Here is a 27,841-nt window from a genome sequence, read left to right as displayed (position 1 = left end):
GGGAAGGATGGCCTTATCTGATGGTGTTCAAAATGAAATACACAGCCATGGCTGTGTTTTAATTGAACAAAACAGTGTGATGTTTGACATGAAAGTAGGCACCAGTGCGATGCCGTTCAAAATGCATGTCATTTTCTTGTGCAGCCTAGAATGTTTAAATGGCAAAACAGCAATGCACAGCCATTCTGAATTTGATTTTGTTTTCTCGGGATTCACATGCATGAAAACAAAATGCAGCTATCCTTGGGGTGGCTGTGTTCAACTCTCACCCCATATGTGCTCAGCAGACAAAAGCAGTCATTTTTTTGTAACTGCTAAAATGCAGTTTTTGTTGTAGGGAATTTCTGTGAGGCTGGTAAATCCACCCCTCCCCTTTATACAAACACTGGGCAGAGGAAGAGGGTGACTGAGAGTAACCAGATTAACACTCGCATCTTATTGGACATGCCCCGTTAATTGGGTCAGGCAAAGTCAGTCACTTTACACTAAGTGCATACACCTGATACCAGTTAGCTCTCCTCACATGAATAAAAATCAATACCTCGGGACGGCCACCAGGGGGCGCTGAATGCTGACCTAGACCTGTGTTGCTCTGCCGGGACTGCCCTGATCCTTCAGGATCCTGCTGTCTTTTTGATGCAAATATAAAATAAAAAGACATACTGTTGGGTTGTACCTGCGTCACCCCCCCCCCGACCCCCTGAAAGCCTGACCAAAATCGGAGCCGTTGAAGACCTCCATCACCGTCTGAAAGTTCAGCTGCGATCTGGGTGGAGGAGACCACGTGACTGGACCTGCAGAGGAGGAGGCGTCCGATGCTGACAACGAGGTAGACTAACCACCTGCCGCCTCGGGACAGCCAACAAGGAAGTCGGAGGCTTGGAGAGGATCCGGACTGGGCAGCAAGACAGGGGAACCCAGTACCCCTGAAACTGAGCACTGAGCTCGAGGAGGCAAAAGCGGCTGCATCGCCCATCCCCCATTTGGGTCCCCGACACCGGACTACGCATGGGAGGCACCCGGCGCCTGCCAGACACTGCCGAAATTGGCGGGGTCTCCCCTCCACGCACCACCCTCGTGCGGGGTTGACAAAACTTGTTGGTGCTGCTCCCCAGCACAGAGGGGATGTGAGGAGACCCATTGTCTGTGCTGTACTTCTGGGGCGGGCCCTCTCTCTGCAGCAGGACCACCTTCTGCGTAACGGAGTCAGGAAGGCCAACATTGTACCTGTCTCGCAGCTTCGCTTTGCTCAAGGTTTGGAGCAGTGATTCAACGGACAACAATTGACACGTAGGTACAGAGCAATGCTCAGGACGTCTTCGTGAACTTTCCGTCTGCCTTTGACCATATTTCCAGCAGCACTGGCAAATCTGGCCAATCGACAATATTTAAGTAGTTATCTGCCTACATATTGACACCCTGGGCTGGTACGGGCTATTTGAACCACTCCAGGTGGCGCATTTGAGGAAATAATTTGCCCCTGGGGGCCCTGCTGTAACGGAAGGGGGCACGGGTAAGCCCTCAAGGACCCACCCCTGGGCCGACCATGTACGCATGGCGGATCCCATGAGACGGAGTACCAAGGGGAAGGAAACTGACATCAGCCCTGATGCCCTGGTGAGGAGCGGGACAATCTATGGCCCGGAAGGAGGCATATGAGAACACAGAAGGGGGAAAGACCCCGAAAGATCCCAACACAGGGCGCACATCTGAAGCAGGGACCATCTGGCCACTGGGACTACTCCCCGCCCACCGACTGAGCACGGGTTGAAACAAGGACCACCCCAGAACTAAGGACAAGGGTCCATCCCGGGGGACCCGGTCCGACGGAACACATCTGCATCCTGAGCCGCCTCAACAGGCCAAAATGGGGAAAGACCTGTTCCATAGGGGAACAACGCAGAACAAAATGGACAAATACACTGAGTACCCCCAGCATGACTCCCGGGACTGGCAAGCGAGGCGGAGGAGGAGACAGCGAATAGGGGCACATGCCAGACGCTATCACTCAGACATCATGGTGGCAATCAGCGACTCCAGGACCTTGGTGGAGACAAAAATAGATGGCCTTGCCTCTGAAGTGTCCTTTTTGAGACCGGACCTAAGAAACCTGACGTCCAGGGTAGGCGAAACAGAGAAACGAATATCTGATACTGAGGACACTGTTCAGAATCTGGGAAACCGCCAGGAGCAAATGGAGTGGAAAAATCACCACGTTGGAGACCAGAGCCGAGGACAGTGAGGGGAGGTCCCGCCGCAACAACCGCATACTTGGCCTCCCCGAAAAAGAGGGACCCTCGATGGAATTCTTCCTGGAAGACTGGCTAACAGACTTGATGGCCCCTAAACAACTCTCCAAATTTTTCTCTATAGAAAGAGCGCACAGGGTCCCGGCTGGCAGGCCGATCCCAGACTCCCAAAACCCCCCCTCATCCTCACACAGTGATTGCAAAACTAATGAACTATAGGGATCGGGATACACTCCTGCACATGGCGAGGGCAACCGGCCAGATCACCTACAACGGTAATCGTATTGGACTCTTTCCAGATTACATGAGGGAAGTTGTGAAGTCGCAGCAATCTCATAACTCCATAAAGAAGAAACTGACGCCCCTGGGCATCAAATATGCTCTTTTCTTCCTGGCAACCTTCAAATTGTACCACAACAGCAAGGTGCACGTGTTTTACAACCCACCAGAGGCTTGGGATTAGCCAGACAGGTCCTCTCTGCCCCACGCCCTGACGGACCAAGAGGAAAAACACCCTGCAAACTCAACAAAGACGATGCCCAACCCTCCGGTCAAACCACACCAGTACGTGAGGAAGCAGGGGAAGTCAGATCTCCGGCCGAACTCAAACCTGCTTGAAATATGTTTGCTCACAATGAGAACCATAAGAGAACCCGGACCGGACTTTCGCATTGGCAGTCCTGGCGGGGACGTCGGAAGAAAGGAGCACCCCCCCCCCCTTTTTGCTTGGTTCTATTCCCCCCCCCTCTCTCTCAGGGATCATCTTTTCTTTTTCCCCTCATGTTTCGTAGTACTGTAAGTTTCACGATGCTGGGCAGGGAGTCCTTCTGACACCACACCCCCTCCCTCCTCCTGAGTGGGTTTTTCATGGTTCAATTGGTTTGGGGAACAGGTGCTTCTGGTTGGGGGGGGGGGGTTTGGAGGTTCCAGTTGTTAAGGGGAAGGGCTGGATGACACGAGCAACAACTCCAGAGGTCGGGGAAACGGAAGATCAGAGAAATCCTAGCATCAGACACGGGGAGGCCGAAACATAGCCTTTAGCGACCTGCAAACACACGCAGGCATGGCCTATGTTTCACAGTTTACGGTTTTAGGGTTTTCACATGTAGTACACATAATGGTTCTTACAACGAATGAGACAAGCGCACACTGGGACCCGGGAGAACTCCATGGTAACAGGCACGACAGAAACACAGATAAATCATATCCTTCTGAATAACCCCACATTAGGAGACAAGTGAAAGTAACAGTCAAGACGGATATCCTTGTTAACCTGGAACCTGAATGGCTTGGGGTAGAGTATAAAACGAAAACTGGTACTGGTACTTCAGTACCTCAACCGGAACTCTCCGGACAGCGCATTTATCACAGAAACCCATCTGATAGGCACCAACAGAGGACTCTTTAGGAAATCCAATTACCCGCACGCATACCTAGCAGGGTTCTCCAGGGGCGTTGTGATCCTTCTACATAAACGGGTTCCATTCAAGTCCAGAAAGGTGAGAGCAGACCCCCGGGGCCGGTTTGTAATAGTACTGGGGGAAATGTGGGGTGCGACCTGGGGCCTGATGGCAGTGTACGAGCCTCCCACACTGATGTCGGAACTCCTTACCGAGCTCCAAGACATACTGTTAGAAGAGCGAGCAGAGCATGTTCATTAGCAGTCGGTGGGGGGGGGGGACTTTAATGAAGTCATGGAGGCAGCCTCATGGGCAACAGGGTGGCGGATACCCCGACCAAGCTTTGCACCTTCGCTGAGGCAATCGGGCTATTGGATACGTGGAGGGCACTCCATGCATCAGACAGGGGCTATTCCTTCCACTCCAACGCAAATAGGTCCTTCTCCAGACTTGACTACATCTTCACCCTGAAGAACATGGCCCACAGATTATCTGCAGAATTCCTGCCCAGAGGGATTTCTGACCATTTCCCCCTACTGATCAAACTCAAGGGCAGATTACACAAAGGGGAACCCAATTGGCGTTTGAAAGCCTATCATCTGGGAATGCCGGAAATAATGGAAGAGCTCGCGAACAAAACATCGGAATACTTCGACTTAAATGAAGGAGCAGTTGACTGTCCAATAACACTGTGGGAAGCATTTTAGACAGTCATAAGAGGGGGAAGCAATATCCTTGGTGGCTGCCCACCGCAAGCGACACAATGAGGCAATTTTCCGAAGCAGAGACCCAAGTAACTAGGTGGGAGGAACAACTGCTAGGGAAGGGGACCCAGGAAGCGCATGATGCCCTAAGGACCGGCCAAGTGATTTTGAAGGACAGGGCCCTAGACAACGTTCGAACCGCCCAGTGGCTGGTCCGAAGCCAGATATATGAACGAGGGGACAAAGCAAATAAGATCCTAGCCTGGCTAGAACGGGAGGAGAACAAAGGGCAAGTACGGCTATTTGTACTCAGGAAGGGGAAATGATAACGAGCGACTCCGAATTTGCGAATGCATTTGCAAAATACTATGAGGAACTATGTTCCCCACCGGTACAGGAATCCTTACCAAATACCCCATCCTTTTTAGACTCAGTAGCGATCCCCCCACCTCTCAGGACCACAGTCAGAACAGCTAGACGCAGCCATTACCGAGGACGAGGTAGGGGAAGTCCTCTCGCAATTACAGACAGGGAAGATCCCGGGCCCTAACGGCTTCCCGGTGGAGATGTGGAAAAGGCTGGGGGAGACCACAACGAAGCACATGCATGACCTGTTCCTTCGCAGCAGGGAGAGGGGCAGCCTTCCCTCCGGAAAACGACTATTGTGGTGATCCCCCAAAGCGGGGAAACCCCCAGAGAGTTATGCCTCGTATAGGACTATATCTCTAATAAACAGGGAGTCCAAAATACTAGCTAGAGTTCTTGCAAATAGATTGCTTCGGGTGTTTGGTTCCCTAATCCACCCAGATCAGTGTGGATTCATGCCAGGTAAATCCACACAAATTAATCTCTGCAGGGTCCAGGTCGGGGGCAGTCGAGATCCCGTCGCCGTTGGCCCTCCTCGCGGTCTACTTCGAAAAAGCCTTTGATTCGAGGGGGTGGAACACCCTGTGGGCCATAATAGAACAAATGGGTTTTGGGCAACATTTTATGTCATGGGTCAATCTCCTCTACACCCTCCCTGTGGCATCTGTACGAGTCAACGGGAGGACATCTATGACATTCCCGCTGGGACGGGGGACCTGGCAGGACTGCCCGTGCTGTTTCTCCTGGCTATTGAACCTCTCGCAATTAGGCTATGCACAGACACACAGTGGACGGGGATCGCCTGGCCAAACGGTGGGAAGGAACGCGTCTCGTTGTACGCGGATGTAAGTTGTACTTTACCTAAGTAAACCCAAAATAGCATGCCCGATTATGACCAGAACCCTGGAGGAATATCAACACTGCGGGTGAACACACAAAAAACAATCTATTTCTAGGGAGGGGGTGTGTGGGGGGCGTGGCGGTGCAATTCCAGAATACCTGCCCATACTCCACTTCGATACTGGGCTTTACCTACCTGGGGATATGGATTAGTGCAACACGGGAGGACTTTCTCAGACTGAATCTGCACCCGATAATGGAAAAATTCAACTATGATGTCATCCACTGGCATTCTCACCCACTTTCATTACTTGGGAGGGCGGCGCTGTTTAAGATGTTGGCGCTCCCGAGATTCCTTTACGTCCTCCAATGCCCCACTCCCCATCCCGTCTGCAACATTTACAGACATCAATAAGACCCTACGAACGCTACTCTGTGGAGGGGAAAACAGCTGCGCATTACACTAAAAACACTTCACCGCTCTGTGTGGGAGGGGGGGAATTGGATTGCTCAACATCCGCACATACTATTTGGCTGCACAAGCAGGAGTGGCAAATGAGTGGCTACACGGGGACCCACCGCTCCCACATACTCTGGTTGAGATAAACGGTGCAGACTTCCCTTCGCCCTCACGCATACTATACGATGATGAAAAGAACCTAACGGGGGGGGGGTCCCCGTGCGGGTCCCTTCACATCCACCGGGTCTGGAAGGAAATACATGGATACATTGGCTGGGGCGGCAGACCAACCCTGATCCAACCCCTATGGCACAATGTACACCTCCCAGAAATCCAGAGAATGGGACACTTTGAAACCTGGGACAGAAAAGGGGTATCTAAACTGGCAGACATTCAAGAGGGGAGATTGATGGTCTTTGAAACTCTACAATTGAAACATGGATTGCTACCTACCTATGGACTGCTTTAGATACCTCCATTTAACACATGCTATCAACAAAAAATTTAGGAACCTCACCGATATACCCGCCTGATCTCCCCTGGAAACAAATGTCCTCCCCCCCCCCCGCATTCCCTCCAAGGTCCCTTCCACCCTATACCAAGCAATTAACTCCTTTGGCTCTGAGGAACTCGCCCATCTTAGAGGAAAATGGGAACAGGACCTGGGAGCGCTAGAGGCGGAAGAATGGGTGGAGGCACGGATGTCCCCAAGAGAAATGGGTATTGATGCTAAACTCAGATTGATACAGCTGCGAATCATACACAGGTCTTACTACTCCAGAACGCACATGGGTAGGTGGGGAAGGGAGGAGGATACAATGTGTCTTCGATGCAAGAGAGCGGAAGGCACCTTTTACCACATGATCTGGGAATGTGGGGTGCTGCAGGTGTTTTGGACAACATCTTTATTGCACCTCTCCAGGACATTGGGCGCCACAATCCCGAAAGACCCCAAACTCATTCTGTTGGGAATAGGAGGCAAGTCCAACCTCACGAAATACGAGAGGACATTTTTGGGGGTGGCCCTAGGGGCAGGCAAAAGACTAAAGGCGGCTAACTGGGGTTCGGCGAACAAGATAAACATAGACCGGTGGTCCAACAAAATGGACAGATGAGCCTCCCTAGAAAGACAAATCTATAACGCAAGGGGTTGCCCCAGGATGTTCCAGAAAATATGGGGGAAGTGGGAAGATCAAACATAAAAGAAAACCTTGTGAAAAGAGACTGTGCACCCAGTGTGCCTATCTGACGGGCGATACATAATTTTGCTCCTGTCGTGTCATTTATGGTCAACTGTTGTGCTATGTGCGGCGCGCCCCGGTGAAAGCGCCCCTACTGTCAGTGTGTACTCATGTGGTTGTTTTCTTGTTTTACAAAACCTAATAAAAAGAACTTGGAAATAAAAAATCAGTACCTCAAGAGACACTCTGAGCAAGGCGGAACATGAACAGGATTATGAGAAGTACTTCTGGCACAAAGACCCAACTACTACTGGAGCAGAGCAACGAACTAAGGGACGAGGGCAGCAGGCCGAAAACCCCATGGGTTTCCTACTGGAGGTTGTGGCCTCCAGACCACGAAAGACATGTAGAGAAGGTCCGATCCCACAAAGATTTCATTGTGTTTCAAGGACGCCAGCGACACTCCTGGGTGAAGAGCGGAGTTGGGGAGACGAGGCCAAGCCTTTGGTACTAACCGTGACTCGTGAATTGGAAATAGCAAAACAAGAAGCACACACAGCTGGTGAGTTGTCAAGTGACCTGAGAGACTGGTGTGTATTAAAGCGAATCAAGTAGCAACATTCTTTCACAAGTAAAGGATGCACGCATGTGGATGAGACTCGAAGAAAGGCAGACCTGTTGATGAACTTTGATGTAAAAGGCAGCTGGGAGATCAGCGATACTAAGTAACAGAGTGGTCCTGTGAAAGGAAGTAGCCCATTCAAAAGTCTCTCCGTCATCCGAAAGGGGTCTGAGCCCGATTGAGGGAGACCCCAAGTACAATAAGCTTGGGGAAGGGAGCCCCAGCAAGTTTATGTTGAACTGTGACACGAGAGGTTTGAGCCCGACAGAAGGGGACCTTTGTGAATTTTACGTTGGAATACAATTTTGAAAGTCAAGAAAGACTTCAACGTTTGAAGGCCAGGCGGGCCTCAAACCACGTGTTAGAAACCGGGCAAGAGTGTGTCATCCTGCCCACAAGCACAGCCTTACTCCGTGCGGTTTGACATGAGTAGGAGAGCTGGTTCACTTCTTACTCATATTCTATTTTTCCTTTGCATACATTTCTCTTTTCTACACTTTTTGTACAAGAGGTAGGGCATGCATTAGGTTTTTGTTAGCATAGGCCATTTTGATTTGACGGACTCCACTAGGACTGTATAGTTTGATGGTCGAGACTATGCACATCTTAGTTACAGGGCAACAAAGGAGTTTCTCTGACCCCAACATTTTTCAATAAAGGTTTTACAAATTGGATCTATTTTGTCCGTGTCATACTTGTGATACCATGCATTCCTACATATTCCTCATATGTTTAGGCGTAGTGGGGCTTTTGTACCAAACAATTTGTCTGGTCTCTGCGTAAAATACATTCCTTATTACCACCTCTTGGTTGTCTGCTTAAACCTACCTGTTTCAAGAATAGGTGGCGTCAACATTTTTGATGGCTCTAAAATGCATGTTTTTTACTTTTCATTTCGTGCTTCCTATGTACAATTTTGGACAAGGGCACAGTAGTACATAAACCACTTATTTGAAATTACAATTTATTCTGTCTTGAATGTAACATTACTCTCCCGTCCCTCCATACTGTATGGGCATCCCTCCCAAGGGACGGGAACCTTCTTTTTTTTTCTCCAGAAAAGCAAAAGCATTTCCCATTTTAAATTTAAGGTGCGCCCAGGCGCGGCTATGGGTGTGACCACATCCCCATAGCCTCGGCGCTAGGCCTCAGTCCCCTTTTCCACACACTGTTTCAGTCCCTCCTCCAACAAGCTGTGCAAGTTTGTGTGGATATTGTGTGAAGAGGCATGTGTCGCTACAGACATGCACAGAGCGGCAACGGTTTCATGCCACAAATTTTAATACTGACATCTAGGACAGAATACTGGATCTCACTTTCGAGGAGCTGAAAAAGAAAAAGATCAGCTTGCAGATGGCAAAATTGCTGCCGATCCTGGCTAAACCAGTGACAAAACCATTCAGGCAGTCACAAGGCAGGTCTGACCAGAGGAGCAGGGCGTTGAGCAGGTTCAGGGGATTTCAGAATCGAAGGTCCAGGAAGCCAGGGTGCCCAATCTGCAAAGGTGCAAGCATCAGAGCACCACTCACAGGGGGCTCTTCCAGTTTCCCTCCTCAAACCCAACCTCAGAAGCCAAAAAGCAAAGAGGGTGGCGTCCCAGTCCGCCCCTCCCCAGTGCGTGGGGGGCAGATTGGCTCTCCATGAGATGCAATGGCATTATCTGTTGAGAGACCCCTGGGTGCTTTTAGTGGTTTCTGGGGGGTTTCGCCCCCCCAGTTCCCTCCCTGTTCCCGCACCCATTTTCTGCCCCACTTCTACAGATGGGCTCACGGCACTTCTGGCAGAAATTGCTTCCCTTATGCAGAGCAGGGCGTTGGAGGAAGTACCTCCACCTCAGAGGGTCTCTGGATATCATCCCGGGATTTTTGCCATTTCCAAAAAGAACCAGGCTGGCCTGAGGGTGGTGCTCGACCAATTTTCTTTCACACTTTACCTTCCATTCCAAAAACTCAAGATAATGCCAGCGCAGATCGCGGAGACTTTCTGCAAGGGAGGTTGGGTGTGCTCCCTGGACCTAAAGAACACTTATTTGCACGTGCCGATTGGCACCCGCACAGGCAATTTCTGTGGTTCATAGTAATGAGGGAGGAATTTCCTGTATCGGGTGCTGCTCCCTACCGGGAGGTGAACAGCAATCAAGTGGAAGCACTGTTCTAGTGCCCATTCCCAGATCTAAATGGTCAGTGTGCACACCACAGGAAACCAAGTCCCTCCCTGCTTGTTGAGGTAAAACATGGGCGTGATAGTATCAGTTCTGATGAGTACAACACTGTTTGTGATCAGCATACCACAACAGCTCCTCCAGGATCTGATCTGGTTGGGTACGGACAACAACCTGCGGCTAGGCAGGTCCTTCAGGCAACCAACACCTCAGGTCACAATGACCACAGACCCGTCCTTAGAGGGTTGGGGAGATACCCTGGACCGCTGGGAGTATGGCCCATGGAGTATGGTCACGACTTGAGCAGCTGGAGCACATCAACTGGCTAGACATAATAGCCATCTGGCTTGCTCTCACCCCTTTCTACCTATTATCACAGGCATTCAAACAGACAGCTCCATCTGCATGTATTACATCAACAAGCAGGGTGGCACCCAGTCCCATTCCCTCCCCAGACTGACGGACGACATTTGGGAGTGGGCTCTGGTGAACAACATACACCTGTCAGCAGTCCACCTCCCATGGGAGTCCAGCCTAGAGGCGGACGGGCTCAGCAGGCTGGGCATTGAAACCTACGAATGGCAGTTGAACAAGCAGGTCCTTCAGGGGATCTTAAACAGGTGGGGTCATCCGCAGGTGGACCTAGTCGCCAACAGGAGGTGCCCCAGTTTGCCTCCTGGCAGAAGCAAGGCAGGGTTTTGCTTGGCCATGCAATGCAGATCCAGGGGGAACATGACCGCTGACGCGTTTCCCCCACCCCCCCAAACCCCCACTCCCCTGGTGCACAAGGTCATTTGCAGCATCAGGGAGTTGAGGGACCTTCGGATCATCCGGATAGCCGCATGGTGGCAGCACAACCCTGGTGTTCTAAGCTATTCATCCTGTCGGACCAGGCTCCTTTACACCTACCGCTGGGCCCTGCGCACCTACTCTCAGCAGGGGTGGGGGTGCAGAGTCATACACCCCTCCCCGCAGAAGTTAGACCTTGCAGCGTGGTTGCTGAACAGGTCTCCCTGAAGCATCTGCCCTTGTCACAGGCTAACCTGGCCATTATACAGAGGGCTCGGAGTGACCCCATCAGGAGCCAGTACAAATGCTAGTGGACCAGGTTCTGTCACTGTGTGCTGAGTAAAAGGAAATTGATCCTTTGACTTGCACGTTGGACGACGTGCTCTCCTTCTCAGCACACCTCGCACACTCAGGCATGTAAATAGACACATGCTGCACTTTTCTGGCTGCCATTTTTCTGGCAGCCATTGGAGCTTACAAGAACTCTCAGGAGGAGGTATTCTCATCCTCTAATCCAGTGCTTAAGAGGCACCTAGCGGGTCTAACTAGGCTATATCCACCTATCAAGAAACCGCACCCTGTGTGGGACCTCAATGTGGTCCTGGGCGCCCTCGCCCAAGAACCAATCTAGCCGATGGCATCTGCATACATCAGGCTAGTAAAAATTAGACGGCCATCGTAGTGGGCCTTACCTCAGCACGCTGAATCAGTGAGATCCAGGTGCTAGTGGTGTCAGAGCCATATACTACACTTCATAAGGGCAAGGTGGTGCTCAGAACACACCCGCATTCTTACCGAAGGTTGTCTCATCATTCACTTAAATGAGGAGATAGTTATCAACTTTCTTTTGCGGACCCTAAGGATGACGCTCCGTGGGTACTGCACTGTCCCGATGTCAGACGCGCTCTAATATTGTACCTGGAGAGAACCAAGAGCTTCCACAAATCAGATGCCCTTCGTCACCTTTTTGGGGGGGGGGGTCAAAACCAGGCGGTCAGGCCTCCAAGGCTTCCATAGCAAGGTAGATTGTTCTGGCCATCAAGGGGGCATATGAGGGGCAGCACAAGCTATTACCAGCAAACATGCCTGTCAGAGCTAAGTCCATGGTGGTAGCTTTCCAAAGACCTGTTCCATGGCAGGTTATCGCAAGGCGGCCACGTGGGCTACTCCCACAGTCATCTGCATGCACTACTGCTTGGATGCCAGCGCCAGGTCGGATGCAGCATTTGGTCAGGCAGTGTTAAAGAACTTGTTTTCTTAAGAGGGGCAACTCTCCAACCTGGGGCTACATTCAGTTGTAATCGCCCATACAGTATGGAGGAAAGGGGATAGGACGTAGAAGTTACTCCCTGTAGTGACTAATGTACTCCTAGTCCATAGTCCCCTTTCCTCCATACGTCCTACCGCCCCTAACAAATCTGGTGTCATTAAGCAATGTTAATATTGTCGACGCGTCGAAGGGGACTGAGGAGTAGCGCCGGTGGGCTGAGTCGGGGGAGTGCATGCTCCAGGGCCACGCCCCTCTATGCATCTAAATTTAAAGGGAAAGATGATTTTTCTGGTGAAAAAGGTTCCGTCTCCCGTCCCTAGCAAAGGAACACTCATACAGTATGGAGGAAACGGGACTATGGATTAGGAGTACATTAGGCACTACAGTGAGTAATTTATAATATTACTCTTCGGGTCCCAAAAATGCCAGTGTAGAAACTGTCCCTATTGCCACAACCTCTAGTACATAGCAACACGGGTTACACGCAGGTCGACTAAATGGAACAGAGGAGAAAGGGTTTTTAAACTCACAGCAATACCACGAGAACCACGAAAAGTCAGAATATGGTCAAACTTCATAATATGGCTTGGTTACACTGCTATAAATGGAACAGATACAATTTAACCAGTTAACTTTCTATAGCTGTGGTGCAGTGTTTTTACTTTAATTCCATAGTAAATCGGGATAATGGCTGAAATTGCCCATTTTAGTTATTTTAGAAGGATTTGTAACGTTATATAAGCTTTCCACAAGATTAAGGATAACACCAGATAAGTACTTGATTCACCCCACAGTTTCAAACCAAGAACTAACCTACCACAGGGGACGCTAAAGGTGCCCAATTTAATAGCTCTAGTACCAGGTTTGAGCCCCAGTAGAGCAGAGCAGAATTCTGGCCTTACTAAATAAAGGGGAAGGGCTGCTGGTGAAATTCCAAGACTTGCATGAAGCAGAATAGTAGCGACCTACCATTCTTCCAGGCCAGAAAAGCTTACTTCCTCTTGGTGGTTGATCCAAAAAGGATTTAGCAAAGAATCGGCACTGCAGCGACACATGAACTGCCCAAGCATAGGATATGGTCAGCCATTAAAGAGGACTGTGACGATAAGTAGGAACAGCACTGGGAGGATGTCCAGTATCCACAAGAAGAAACGGGAAGGTGGCGGGAACTAGGGCGCAGCTAGTATGGTCAACCAAGTTCCTAAAGACCCATATTAAAAGCATCCTTCGGCAATTTTGGTACCAATGTCTGAGCGTGGGTAGCGTGTCTCCTACATACACATTGTCTCATGGGCTGGGCCAAGCAGCCTTCCAATCCCACACCAGGCAGACACAAATATTTTGGGAGCCAGACATTCGGGCTGGATTGCCACCAAATTATCTGGCCCACTGACACGTAATTTGCTTTGTACCTTCCTAAACCAGCCTAAACTACAATACAAAGATCAGTGCTGGGTTCAAAGTGATATCATGGTATCATGTGAAAACAGCCATTTCAGGTCTGTCACATGGTGCCGACAGACTTGGGGAATGACTGAAAATAAAATGGCTGGGAGTGGGGCTTAAAAAGTATTAGAACCTCAATGGCTACTTTACTGATATTGTGCTACTAATGCTTTTACATAGGCTGCATCTCTGGAGAAGACCAAACCAAATTACAGTTGCCTCCAGCCTATTGCACACCATGTGTTGGGTGATGAAATCGCCCCAAAAATCAAAATGCAATGCTTAAGAGCACCCCTATCCAAGGAGCCATATGCGTGACTGCGGGGGTAGCACATCATAAAATGGTCGTGCGGCAGAGTGATTTGAATATATGTCTCTGAGCCCAGACATGAGGTCGGAGACAAGAAAATATTCAGGAAAAAGCAAGTTTAGCGGTCCATTAAAATTAGACTGCATTACCCAAAAACATGTCCTTATACCCTAGGTCCTAGGACCTCAAACAGACTTGCCCCGGTTTCTTTGCAAGGACCAAGGAGCTAGGGTCTTGCCTATATGGCCACACCAAGTCCTTGCATGCATCGGAACATATTCACAGTACTCCAGCAATAAGGGGAATAATCAACTCTGCAAAATGGACGGGGTCTCCTCTAGATAAGCACATTCACGCAGGGGCTGCCCTAAGCCAGCCCACCCAGTCGCACACCAGGAAGACGGACAAAGGGTTTGGAAGACAGTCAATCAGGCTGTCCCTAAATAACTTCAAAACACTTAGTCACCCACACAGGACAGGTGCAGGGCATGTAAGGGGCAGAAAACGAGACTAACCCCTTTTGAACCTCTAGCTGGACTATGGCTGTGCTCAGGATGAGTTATACAAAGGTGGGCTCCCAACATGTATGGGCATGTTCTATATAAGCAATATGCATAAAACAAACACAAAAACATTGTGGAGAAGTCCAGGGGCTTCAACACTTATGTGAAAAGAACATAGGTTATTGTGGTTTCGTTATGTACGGCATCATGGTGTTTAATCCATATTCGTGGCGCCATGCGGTGGTAGCTGCCTGCCAATCCATTGGGTTCATAAGACGTTTTGGCAAATGTTGCTTGTGATTTGACTGTTGCATGCTTCAGGACCCAAATCAATTACTTTGGTGGACCCTCTGCATGGAGTACAGCTGGTAAGGCTATTTTGGCCTGAATTAATATATTTTTGTCTCGGTAGTATGGAACTTGTCCCACCGCAGTTCCTGCCAGAATTAAGAGTGTAGCAGCAGAAAAACGCTAGGGTCGCTGGGCAGGTATCATCTCCTCCTGTTCTGGATGGAAGTCTTAGCTTGCCCAAAGCACTCAAGTGTCTGACTGGGCAGGCTAGAGCCTCAGCCCAGGTGGTAGCAGTGGAGCCTATTTACATCTGGGGCCCATGGTCTTGGAACATGCCCATGGGAGGCCTCCAACGCGTGAAAAACATCTATCCCTGGTCATATAGTCTGTCAATCTCTGCACTCGCTGACTGCCAGTGTAGTGCGAGAACCGCGTCCGAGCAAAAGTAAGGCCCTAAGTAACTTAAACACTAGGTGGTCACCCACACAGGAGCATGTATGGGGCAGAAAACTAGACTAACCCCGTTTGAACATCTAGCAGGACTATGGCTGTGCGCAGGGTGAGGCCACATCACAGAACAGCCTTCTAATATGGTAAAAATAACTGCACTCATAGTGACGCCAAAACTAAATTAAAGCCACCACCAATATACTCCCCAACTCACTAGTAGGGTGATGGAAACCCCCCTGGACAGAATTGTGTGCTTAGCCAGATGGACTTGGGGTTACATCTCAAAATGGGCAACAGTGGCAGGGGAGTTTCAGTAGAAATGCCTCGCCATAAAAGGCAAAACAAAAGTGGCCACACAAAAAAAAGTCAGCAAAAAAGGTTGGGTCCATAAAATGGGACAGTAGAACTCCAAAATGGGGCTCTCCCCGAACACTATGCGACCTAAAAAGCTATCCTAACCGTACAGCATGGTTTGCTTTGTAATCTAAAGTGTGTTAATCGATATGGGGATTAGACCTTGTCATGAGAATGTCACTCCTGAATAGGTGAGACCTAAACCTGAAGGATGAGACTGATTCATGGATGGTATAGGGACATCTGAATGCGTTGGAGGCATCCCCTGAAGAACAGCAACTCCATGGGGCATGTTCATGAAAGCTAAGGATGCATGTGGAGGGGCCGTTTTGCTGGGCCATTTGCTTTGTATGCTTGCGCCTTTCTAATACTGATTTTTGTCATGGCAGGAACTCAAACCCCCGGCCCTTACATGGCAAACTCGATGCTATACACAGTTGCGTCCAAGCTCTGTTGCGAGACCAGCAGCAGCCTCAACTTTGGGAACAGATGGGTCAGATTTATGAATCTGAGCACGACCTGGAGGAGGCAGTTCACTGCTACCAGAATGCTGCACGCCACCTGCGGGAATATAGCGGCTATGGCGATCTTAATGCCCGTATCAACAGACTGCTGCAGCAGGTAAGCACCCTTGTTCTGTCACATCAGTGCATTTTCCTTTGCACCGCTAAACAATACTATTTTTCAGGTTATATACTGCTACCTTGTGTCTGTTGGATTGACGTCTTCCCATCATAAACTGTTCGAATTAACTCTGTGCTTTTTCATTTGAAACCAAAAACACTCAAAACATGTCATGAGGGTTTACACAGATGTATTTGAAGCATGTATTAAGCTGCTGTCCCGATTAGAACCAGAATCTGTGTACGTCATTGACTTTTGAACACTCACCAAAGTGGAGGCATAAGGTTCTTCAAATATGTCTAGGGATAGAGCTGACCTAATTTGAAGCCCCATCATTGAACCGATAGATGACGCGAAGATTAATAAATGGTTGGGGAACTGAATACCAAATGTATAAGTTCAAACCTGGCACTGGGAACTCTTAATACTTACGCCAGGGTTCGAAATTAAGGTTTTATGAGCAGGAGTGTTAGGCAGGAGCTACCATTGGAAAACCAGGACTCATTGTACTTCAAATATAAGTTCCACATGACCTGCACACTGTAACTTTATGCCCAATATGTTTGCTCCATTATGTTTAAAGGTCTCCTAGATATGCCCAATCCTTTTTTTTATTAAAATGCTCAAATACTCAGTGAATGTTATGTATGCATGCATGCGGAGTCAAAAGTAGCTCCTGGTAGTTGTTGGTTTCAAGTTAAACATGCTCTTCTAGGCCCTTTTTGCCCACAATCCCCCAGCGGGGGATATGAAAATGGAACATTGGGCTAGGTTTTGCAGGTTAGCATATGGACGCTGAATTGATCACTCACCATTGCTCACTCTCCCCATCACAATGGTGTTCACATAATCGTCTTTTTAACGACAGTCATTAAGAGGTTTATTTTTTAAAGCAAGTTTACATCTAGCTGATGTTTACATCTTATTTTCCTGGTTCCTGGCAGCTGAAATTAACCATCTGAACAGTGACAGTTTGCTCTACAGACTATGGGCCTCATTTGTTAATGTGAAAACCTCAGTGAAAAAATATTGGAAAATGCATTTATTGCAATATATTTTTGGTTTGCCATTCAAATGTTGAAATTCTGTAATGCATTAAATAGAAATGTATTTACTGAACTGCTCCTAAAGGTGTGGGAAACCAGGGGGAAATGGAGTGGAAAGCACCAAAGCAACAAAACAAAGCTCACCCAAAACAAATTATACATTGTGGGGAAGGGTCTGGTGAAATTAGGAGTACACTGAAGGGAGGTGGTGGGTATACGACCTGTAAAATAAAAGATGTGCTAATTGGTCACCCCTAAAGAATGAGGAGTCCAATGCAAAAACATGAACCTATGTGAAACGTGAGATTTTTGTTTTCCTCGGGAGCCAGTTGATCTCCGATGTTTAATTATTTCTTGCAAAAACAATACTCGTACGTTCTGTGCCCTTGACTCCATCGTTGTGGGCGTACCCCAAGATGGGGACAGTACCGGAACCTTTGGCAGTGAAAAATTGAGCTTCCTCCCGCTTTAAATTTAGTATAGGGTGCAGCCTCTGGTGTGGGGACCCCGCGCTGCACCTCAGTCTCCACACGGATGGTGTCGGACCTGACAGCCAGCGCAGAGATTCCCCGTTTTAGTTTTTTCAATCTTATTTGACTTCCCTTCGTGCCTCGCCTCCCACATCGCTTGTCGACAGCCGCAGGATTCACGAGATATGCCTCGTGCAACCACTCATTCCCAGCCTCGGACCCCTATGCAAGAGTGCTTGAGGCCCGACCACCGCTGGGACGCATGTTCGTCTTACTGCGCTCTCGGTCACATGGCATTGAAGAATCTGTCGCAGTAGAGGGAGATCTTCCACACGTCTCCATCATTGGATCTTTCATAGATTCGCGTGATTGAATATTCCCTGTCGTCAGTCTGGGAAACATCGATAATTTAAATAATATAAAACTTCTTCCTTAGGAAGAAAAGTTACACCAATAGAGCCCCACTTCCTTTAGTCCTTTTAGACCCCAACCATTGAGTTGGGAATGGTTAGGCTCCACCCCAGTTAGCCATCTTCAGGTCTTTCACTGGGTCTACTGAACAGGGGAATTCCCTTCAGCTCTCTGAGCAAAATCATTTTATACAATACTAATTCTAGACCTTTTTTGTCATACCTTGCGCTTTTGTAGCTTCCCTATCACTGGGGCTTCCTGGTTCAATGTTTTGAGCTGCGGTTCCCATCTTTTGCCACCTACAGTGTTTTTAGGCTGCCTGCTATCACCTGGCTGAGATTTAAGTAAAAGCTGTCAAGGAGAAGACCTCCCATTTCATGGTACTGCTTCATGTGTGGTAAAAATCATTCAGAGACCCCCACAAACTCTGCACCTATTGTCTTTAACCAACCACATGATATCCAGTCATGTAAAATATGTCAAACCTTTTCCAAGAAGGCACTGCAGGACAGGCATAGGATATTGCTTCACCTGGAGAGCAGACATGTCTAATGAATCCAGCAAGACTGCGCCTTCATCTTCCTCCAGGCACCCTGAGAAGGAAGCTCCGAAGAGTAGAGCTTCTTCAGTGGACAGAGCAGACTCTCCACCATCCAAGGGCAAGAAGTGGAGTGGGAAATCCTCCACTGAACCTGTATCTACAGGTCTGCTGGAAATAGAACTACACAAAGGTAAAAGTTCCTCCTTGTCTTCCCCTCCGTCAGCATAACGGCCATCCACGACTAAAGTAACATGTCCACTAAAACTGTCCCGCCATTGTTGGGGAGAATTCTCAAAAATTTGCTAATTCCCTTCACCTTAGAGACCCCAGCAACTTTGCTGGACTTTGAGGACTTCATTTTTTACCTGACGAGAGCGTGAGCCTTTTTCCCACTCATGTATTTTGATATGTGTTTTACCTCTGTGTTTTCTTTGGTTATGGAGTCTACCCAACTCCATAGGCTTCATCTTTTCATTTGTATCGCACAGCACCCTCAGTCCAGTGGCACAGGGAAACCTTTTTAGGCTTTCCCAAGGTTTAAATCACTTCTCTGGGATAAACTTCTGTTTCCCAGAGTAAGTAAAGTGAAATTGACTTTACTAGTCGTTTAAATTCCTAGACACAGCACACCATACACTTAGAATACTTAGTATCCCCTATGTCTAGATACTCATGTAGCAGTCAAATGCTACCCTTTCCCTCTCAGAATGGCTGGTGGCTGTGGTTTTACAACAAACTACCATGATTTTTCCTGACCGTGTACTATTCGCAGCTCCGGTAACGTTAAATCGTGGGAGCCATGTTTTTCAAGATGGTATCTGAGCCCCCTTTGTTAGTCTTGGTCTTTTTTCGGCATTCCATTTTCGAAGGTCCTAGAATTTTTTTCTGCGCGCCAAACCAGGTATGGTCTCTTTGTTCATTCGCCTTTGGCGGGATTCAGGAGTGAAGACTGCCTCTGGGCCCGAGTGACTGGGGTGGGCAGGTACTGAGGAGGTGCCCGAAACTCCCTGTGCTTAGTCTTCTCGGAGACCCAAATGCACTCTGTGGTGATTGGCTGGCTGACTGTCCTGCAAGGACAGCCATCCTGCTGGGTGAGTGACAGCTAAGCTGGAATGATTGGAAGAGAACTGTATAAAAGGCAAGTCTCTTGGCTTGGAAGGCAGAGTCGACCACTGGAACCAAGGAACCGAAGAAGAGCTTGAAGAGGATGACTGCTGCAACTCCTGGACCGTTGGTTTGCCCGGTGAAGCACTGCTGCAGGCCCAAATCGACAAGTTTGCATCGACAGATGCCCCTGCAAGGATGTCTTCTCCCTTTGAGTCGGTGGGACCAATCAACTCCAAAGTAAGTCACCTGGACACCCATCTCAGAGCTGGTTGAATTTCCTCAGAGTTGCTGCAGGAAACCGTAGAAGCAGGGAGAGGGACACCAGTTTGGGTGCGTTAATAACAGCCACCGGAATTGAAGTTGCCAGTTGCAAGCTTTTGACTGTGCCAGTGCAGTGGAGGAGTCCCCCGACGTCCTCCCTCTTGTCCCCACGACTGAGGCCCAGTAACCGCGAAATCTGCAGGAACTGCTAGGAACAGAAGTCATGAGCTGCCTCTTTTTCTTCATGGTAAGGTACTGTGAAACCAGATTGATAGTACTTGCCTCTCATGGTGAAAGTGCTTGAAACATTTGCAAGTCACAGGCCTAATCAGCTTATGACCCAGCATATGATTCTTCTTCCTACAAACTGCTTCTAAGAACTTGTGCAGAGACCTTTCCGTCAACACCAGAATTGCTTTATCCTATACACGACTTTAGCCCATTGACTTTGGCCTAGCCTATTGAATTGACTCTTCTTGTGGACTCAAAGAATTTGCAATGTCTAAGAATAATTGTAACCTTTTATGTTCTAATAACCTTTGCCTTTTCCTCCTCTTGAAAAATATTTTGAATGCCAATAGTAAGCTATTCATGTCCCCAGCACCCTTGTTACTAAAGTCACCTGTGATCGTAGTTTGCGTCTGTGGGCCATCCCAAAAAGGTCTTGTCTGATTCAGAAACTTAGAGTGTACAGTATTGAAGTATGTGTGTTATGATTGCCTCCTTCTAATGAGTGTTTTATAATGGAACTGATAAATAAATTATTAGAGTGTAAGAGTTTATTTGAATACTTGTAACTGTGAATCTTTGTAACTTCACTACTGCTCACATTTCCCCTCTTGAGATAAGCCTGGCTGCTCAACACGCTACCAAAACTGTGTAGTACAGACTTATACCAAAGGTTGTTTTGCTTACACCTGTAGTCATAGTTGTTTGTACTGTTCCCAGAGGGTACGGCATTCAAACTTTGCTTAACAGTCATTGCCTGATAAACCGTCGGCCACCGTCAACGAAGCACCGTCCACGAAGGACACATTTGGAAAGCACTCGTCGACAAAGGACCCGTCATCGACGAGCCCCTAAGAGCTGGGCAAAACATTGTCGATTCACCCAACGCCGCCAGACGTCATTAAGTATTTTCCACAGCTAGAGGAAGCTGTAACCTCCATACACCACAGCTACATGGGTCAGAACATGCTTTTCCTCCATCACCTATAACATAGATGAACAAACTGCCTGACATCATATTCTCAGAGGAGGAGGACAACTTGTAATGGAAGACGTGACAGACCCTTTTGACTCCACTTTACTGCCTTCGATGCAAAGAATTATGGACCCGTTCCAAAGGAGACAAAGGGCATGGCTCAAGGGCACTCAGTTCCCGTAAGCAAACCTTTGTGAAGCACATCACTGGTGCACCGCACTGGAAGCAGGTCTCCCACAGATCGTACGCCACATCATTCACCGCCGTCTCAGCGATCTTCACCATACTCACGTTATGGCAGATCACCCAGGTCTCAAAAAAGACTTTCTCCTCCAAGGCGATCTTCATCAGCTGCCAAGGGCAATAACCACGCTATGGCGGATCACCCAGGTCTCACAAAAGACGCTCTCCATCTCCTCCAAGGTCTTTACCTCAAAGATCCAAAGCGAGTGAAGCGCCTTAAATTGCTACAGCCTCAGAATGAGCGTAAGGCATTGTTGCTGACGTTGGGTAACCTGATGATCCATTTAAGGGTTTTTCTAACCCACAGAAGTCATGACATGCCGAAAGAGGGTGACCTGCCTCCAGGACACCCCAGACGATTGGGATTATTTATTTTTTTACATTTCATTTTATTAGCATTTCGTAGTAAACTTCAACAATAAAACAATGTCTCATTAATAACATCTCCCCCATTCCCCGTCAACAGTGTCTCACACCTATCCCTCCTTTTCTCTATTTACCCTTTCTTTTCATAAATTAAATTTTATTATCCTTTTCCTTAAACTTTTACCGTGAGACATCACTGCAATAGCGAACACCTCCCAACCCTCCCTATATCCCATCTCCAGCTAAAGAACAGGAAGTAAATAACCTCATTTGTGGATTCACCAATGAAAGGTAGCAACACCCCCCCTCACCCACCTTTCTTCCATCATTTCTATACTTCATTGAAGGAGACCCACTCCATTTCCCTAACAGAGGCCATAATCATGAAGTTGAGCTGTTAAGTTCTCTATTTCATAGAGCTCCTTGGCCTTTTTGGCCAACCTTTGCTCTGTTGGGAGGATTTCCATTCCATTACTAAACGAGTTCTCGCTGCCAGCAAGAGGAAATGCACCATATGCGGCACCCTTTCCCATTGAGTGCCATGCTGTTCAAGACCAAAAAGCACCAACCTCGGATCAGAAACTCTCAAACCCCTTCTACTTTTTTGATCCAGCTCAAAACCTCCCTCCAGTAAGTTTGTGACTTCGGGCAAGACCACCATACATGCCAATAATTTGCTTCTACATCACATCCCCTCCAACACTTAGGGCTCATCCGAGCATACATCTTGGAAAGTCTTTTAGGGTCTAGCTGCCACCTGTGCAGTAACTTTACTCCATGCATTTTATATTGTACTAAAATGGACGTCTTTTGCGCCGCCATGCACATTCGGGACCACAGAGCATCAGAGATCGGAAACCCCATGTCTTTTTCCTCAGACCCTCTGCTTTAGTCTCTTTTCCGTCCAACAAGATTGCATATAATCTAGATACAAGACCTTTCGTGCTAACCCATTCACTAAGTATTTTTTCCATCGGGTTGAGATCCCCCTTCAATTGAAGCATTGCAGCCACGTCTAAACTCCCTCACGCCAAAATCAAAAGCGTAATTCTTTTCAAATGCAACACGTTGACAGGTACTGCGCCTGTTAACGTGGTGCATTTGAAAAGAAATGTGGGCGTTTAATTCATTGCTGCTTTTTTTCCTGTCCTAGTTACCATTCAGTGTTAATTTCGTGCTTTCCAACTGGTGGCAGGTTTGCTGTCACATTCCGTAATGCTTGCCGCAAGGTAAATGGTTCGGACCTCTCCCCCAAAATTGTAAATGCGGAAATTAAGTACGAGCAAGCAGCCACTACTTTCATTCCAGTCGCAGCGGTTTAGGTAAGCAATTCATAAATCACTCAAAGGGCGAATTTGACGCACAGCATGGCTGCACACTGGCCTTAGCCACTTCGCTTTAAGATTGTGTGATCGCAGCAGAATGCAGAACACTAAGTTGACACTAATCCACCAAAAGTATTGCATTATTACACTATTACAGGCCATCCCCATCTATTCAATAAATAGTTACATATGTCAGTATGTTTTGGTCGCGATACTGACATTTAAAAAATATAATGACAGTGTTCACGCCAAAACATACTGGCGTCGTAACTTCCCGCGCCCCACTGGCCGCGGCCAACAAGGCGCGCCATATCGTCCGTTGCGGCGAACAGGCCGCGCCGAACCGGCCGCGCCAATACGTCCTGATCCGCCCGCCACCAACTTTTGAATCGATATGCAGCCCCCTTGTTTTACCATTTGCCCACTTATCAACCATGCCTCATACCAGCCTTGCAACCTGAAAGGATCGCTTACTTCATCTCGGATCGGGGGAGCCCATATACAGCTCATCGGCAACGGCCATGTTGTGAGCCGCCTAATTTCCTTTTTATTCCACCACAGCCTCAAGAGGGTACCCAACGCAAAATGGGTAATTGCACTACTCGGGAAGAATTCTTTTGGGGTCCACAGCCATTCCCCAAATGATACTGGTCTCACTCTATAATTTTCAATCATCACCCATTGTTTTTGGTTCTTCTCTCTTAAGTGAGGTATTAGCGCCCTGAACTGGGAAGCTCGATACTACTCATACATGTCGGGCACACCCACTCCCCCTTCCTGTTTTGGCTTGGCCAAGATTTCATTGGCTATTCCTTGTTTTTTGTCCTGCCAGACAAACCTATTAATTAACCTCTTCATTTCCACAAAATGCTCTTTCGGGACAGTAATGGGGAACATTTGGTAAAGATGAAGTAATTTTAGCAGCACCGCCATCTTTAATACATTAACCAGACCCAACCATGATACGGTTAACCGTGTCCATCTATCCATATCCTTAACTTCTCTAACCATTTGCAGGAAATAAGCCTCATGGAGTTCCTTCGTAGATCTTGCAATGTTGACTCCCAAATTCCTAAGAGATTTATAATTAGTCGGGATTCCCCCTATTGATGGACTACCATTTCCTCCATCACCCACAGTTTTGTATAAAAGAGTGGACTTATCCACGTTTATTTTAAGACCAGACCATTTTCTCCAAACTTCCTAATAACATCAATGACATTTGGGGTGTCTTCGTATGGAATCGCCAGATAAAGTAGTACATCATCAGCAAACATTGCCAGTTTATATTCATTTGCCCCTACTTTTATCCCTCCAATAGTAGGGTCCCCCCTTATATTATTTCCAAGTGCCTCCATATAAATCGCATATAAAAGCGGTGACGAGGGACATCCCTGCTTTGTCCCTCTAGTCATCCGTATCTCCTGGGATACCTGATTATTCACCACCGCCCTCCTGCGTGGAGATCTATACAATGCCTGGACGCCCCCCTTAAAAATGCCTCTCCAAACCCCATGTCTCTCACCCCCCATAGGAAACTCCATTCCATGCGATCAAACGCCTTCTCGGAATCCACACTTAAAAGCGCCTGATCACCCTCCTCCCCCACCGTGTACTCCATTGTGTCTAGAGTCTTCCGCATTGCATCTGCTCCCTGCCTTTCTTTTATTAACCCCACCTGGTCCGGGTGAACCAGTCGTGGCAAAATACCCTCCATTCGCGTGGACAAAACCCTTGTATGTATTTTTGCATCCGTATTGAGGAGCGATACCGGCCTATATGATTTGCATAAGTGGGATCCTTTCCTTCCTTAGGGATAACTACTATCATTGCTTCAGAAAATGATTGCGGTGCAACTCCCCTTTCACATATGTCGTTGAACAAATTTGCTAAGTGTGCTGCCAGAATGTCCCCAAAGTGTTTATAGAACCTCATACCACACCATTCTTCCCCAGGTCCCCCCGCCCCCCTGGCGGCAATCTCTTTATGGCCTCCAGGACCTCCTCTGGAGTTATATCCTCTTCCAACCTGGCTCTTTCAGATTCCAGTAATCGCGTCAAGCCTGCCTTTGCTATATATCCCCCCATTTTTTCCTCATCCTGCTCCATCTCTGACCTGTATAGAGTTGCATAATATTTGGCAAATTGGTCCGCTATATGCTGTGATTCTCTAGATAGTCCCCCCCCTCTTCCATTTGAAGGGCTTCCACCCACCTCTCCACCCTCTCAGCCTGAAGTCTGGAAGCAAGCATTTTATCCACCTTATCCCCTTTCTCATAAAATTTTTATTTTAGAAATTTCAACTTTATCACGTCCCCCTGTCCCAACTTTTTCAATTCTTCTCGCTTTTCCTTGAGGGCCCTCAGATGCTCTTTATGGTATGTCCCTAGGGCATGCATCTTCTCTAGCATTATTTCCCCTTTCAGCTTTTCTTCAGTTAGTGTACATTCCCTTTTTCTCCTTGCTCCATCTCTTATGAGGCGGCCCCTCCATACCGCTTTGCCCGCATCCCATACCATAGCCATCTCCACTTCACCATTGTTGTTAAATTGGAAATATTCTTCTATAGCCCCCCCCCCTCATAAAGCTTATCCAACCACAAAGAGTCATTGCATTTCCACTTGCTGTTTCTGTGACCCATCCCCTTAACATCTATGCTTGCCACGACCATATCTGTCCATCCCACTGGGAAAATACTCGCCTCTTGTAAACTGGAATGCTCTTTATTGACCAAAAGGTAATCAATTCGCTTAAATGTTTCATGGACCTCTGACTTAAAGGTATAGCCCCTTTCCCCCGGGTTGCATTCCCTCCAGATTTCAACCAGCCCCTCCTCAAGCAAGATGGTTGCAAATCTATTGGACTCCCCCTTTTGGACTCCTTTAATTTGGGTCTTTGTCTGCTTTCTATCCTTTGATGGGTCCGCCCAGGTATTAAAATCCCCCCCCCCTATCACCACCAGATTCTCATCTCTCCCTCCCAATGCCGCCAAGGCCCCTTCAGTGCCTTTGATTAGGAGCGTAAACTCCCACCAATGTAATTCGCCTTCCCTCCCATTTCCCCCTCAGCACTATTCTACGGCCCTCTGGTGAGCGTTCCACCGTCAGTCCATCCTGATTCGTTTATTTAGGAGAACCCCACACCCCCACACCCCCTTTTTTGGCTCCCTGAGGCCCAATAAGATTGACCCACTCTTTTGCCCCTTATGAGTCTCTCCTCACCCACCTTTAATCTGGTTTCCTGAATAAAGAGGACATCCAGCTCTGCCCTTGCAAATTCCCTGCTTACAAGGTATCTCTTGGTCGGGAATTAATCCCCTTCACATTGAAGGTCCCTACCTTCAACAACAGTCTCTTTTCTTGACCCCTTCTGTTGCACCATTACTACGTCAGATCCCATTTCATATTGTTGCTCTCCTTAAGACCTCCCCACCAATGCCCCAGCCTCATTATCTTCCACGTTCTCTTCACCTCCCGCTTCCTCACTCCCCCCCACCCCCTTTAACCCTCCCAACCACAAACTGGATAAACCAAATAAACTGAACCACAGCCCATGCAGGCTGCATTAGGTCCCTTCTTGGAGATGCCCTCAAGTTGAGGGCCATCAAAGTTTCTTATCCGCATTCCTTACAGGGAATCTGTATTTATCTCACCTATCCAGATCATTAAACCCTTCAGGGTTTCAGGATTTCACACACTGCATCTTGAAAGTCTTGTGCCATTTTTTTTCTCTCTATCCTTTTCTTTCTTTTCATAGTTTCACCGGGTTCGGCTTAAAGTATTTTCTTCCGACTTTTGCCCTTTGCTGCAGTGGGCCCCTTCCTTGTCCCTCCGTTTGCAAACTGGGACGTTCCTGAGGCCCCGTCGGGCCACGTGTGTCCATTGTCTCCTTCAGTACCTTTAGAAACCTGGTAGCCTCTTCCGCAGTGGTGGTCCTGTAATCTTCACCTCGATATTCAAACGTAACGTCAAACGGGTAACCCCATCTGTATCTAATTTTCCGGTCCGTGAGCCACATGGTGAGTGGTCTACATGCTCTCCTTCTCGCCAGGGTCATACTTGAAAGATCCTGATATATTCTAATCTTGGATCCTTGATACTCAATTTCCTTTCCTTGTTTAGCTCTGCTCAAGATTTCAGTGTTTTCTTTGTAGCTCACAAATTTGACCACAATCGATCGCGGGCACCTTCCAAATGCTTTTCCCCCTCCCTATGTGGGCCCTTTCTATTGCCACCGACTTTCCTCCTTCTGCTTCATATAAGAGGTTAATAATGTCCTGTACCTTCTGCTCAACTTGCTGCGGGGTTTCCCCGTCCTTCTCCTCCAGCCCCAGAATCCGAAGATTCGCTCTCCGCTCCCTGTTTTCGAGGTCATCCATTTTCAATGTAATTTCCTCCTCTCGTAGTTCAATGTCTGTCATTCTCGCATTTAGCTTCATATCAATATTGGCTTGGTTATTCTCCAGATTTTCAACTTTGACCTCAATCCGATCCACTTTTCCCCTTATTTCCGATATGGATGTCTGAATGTCTGATCGGAACGCCTTTATCTCAGCTAAGATTCCAGCAATGTCTTCCTTTGTCACAGCCATTCTCTTCCCTATTGGTTCCCTTACTTGCAATATTGAGTCCGTTTGCTGGTCTCTCCTATAGCTTTGCAGCTTTTGTATTCTCTCCCCCCCTCCCCCCTTCTCGGCACAGGGGTTGCATAATGTCTCCTCCCTCCTAGGTCTCTCAATATTAGGCTGATCTCCTTCTTGTCTCTCGCTCTTGCACCAAAACATTTGTTTCATTTTCCTGGAATTCACCCTTATTCAGGTTCACTCCAAAGCTCCCTGTTATAACTGGC

General features: G+C 48.0%; 1 protein-coding gene across 12 annotated transcripts in view; it reads left to right on the top strand.

The window, feature by feature from the left end:
* KDM6B (lysine demethylase 6B) overlaps positions 1-27,841 on the top strand; it is a 2,050,345-nt gene that overhangs the window by 1,691,792 nt on the left and 330,712 nt on the right. For all 12 annotated transcript variants that reach the window (XM_069646240.1, XM_069646239.1, XM_069646242.1 and 9 more), the window contains one exon: positions 15,786-16,017. In XM_069646240.1, coding sequence (XP_069502341.1) covers positions 15,786-16,017 — 232 coding nt within the window. The remainder of the gene's footprint in view (positions 1-15,785; positions 16,018-27,841) is intronic.

This window comes from Ambystoma mexicanum, chromosome 1p (assembly GCF_040938575.1).
Source record: "Ambystoma mexicanum isolate Mex_15411 chromosome 1p, UKY_AmexF1_1, whole genome shotgun sequence".
NCBI lineage: Eukaryota > Metazoa > Chordata > Amphibia > Caudata > Ambystomatidae > Ambystoma > Ambystoma mexicanum.
Note: the sequence above shows the minus strand (reverse complement) of the source record. Positions and strands in the feature narration are given on the sequence as shown.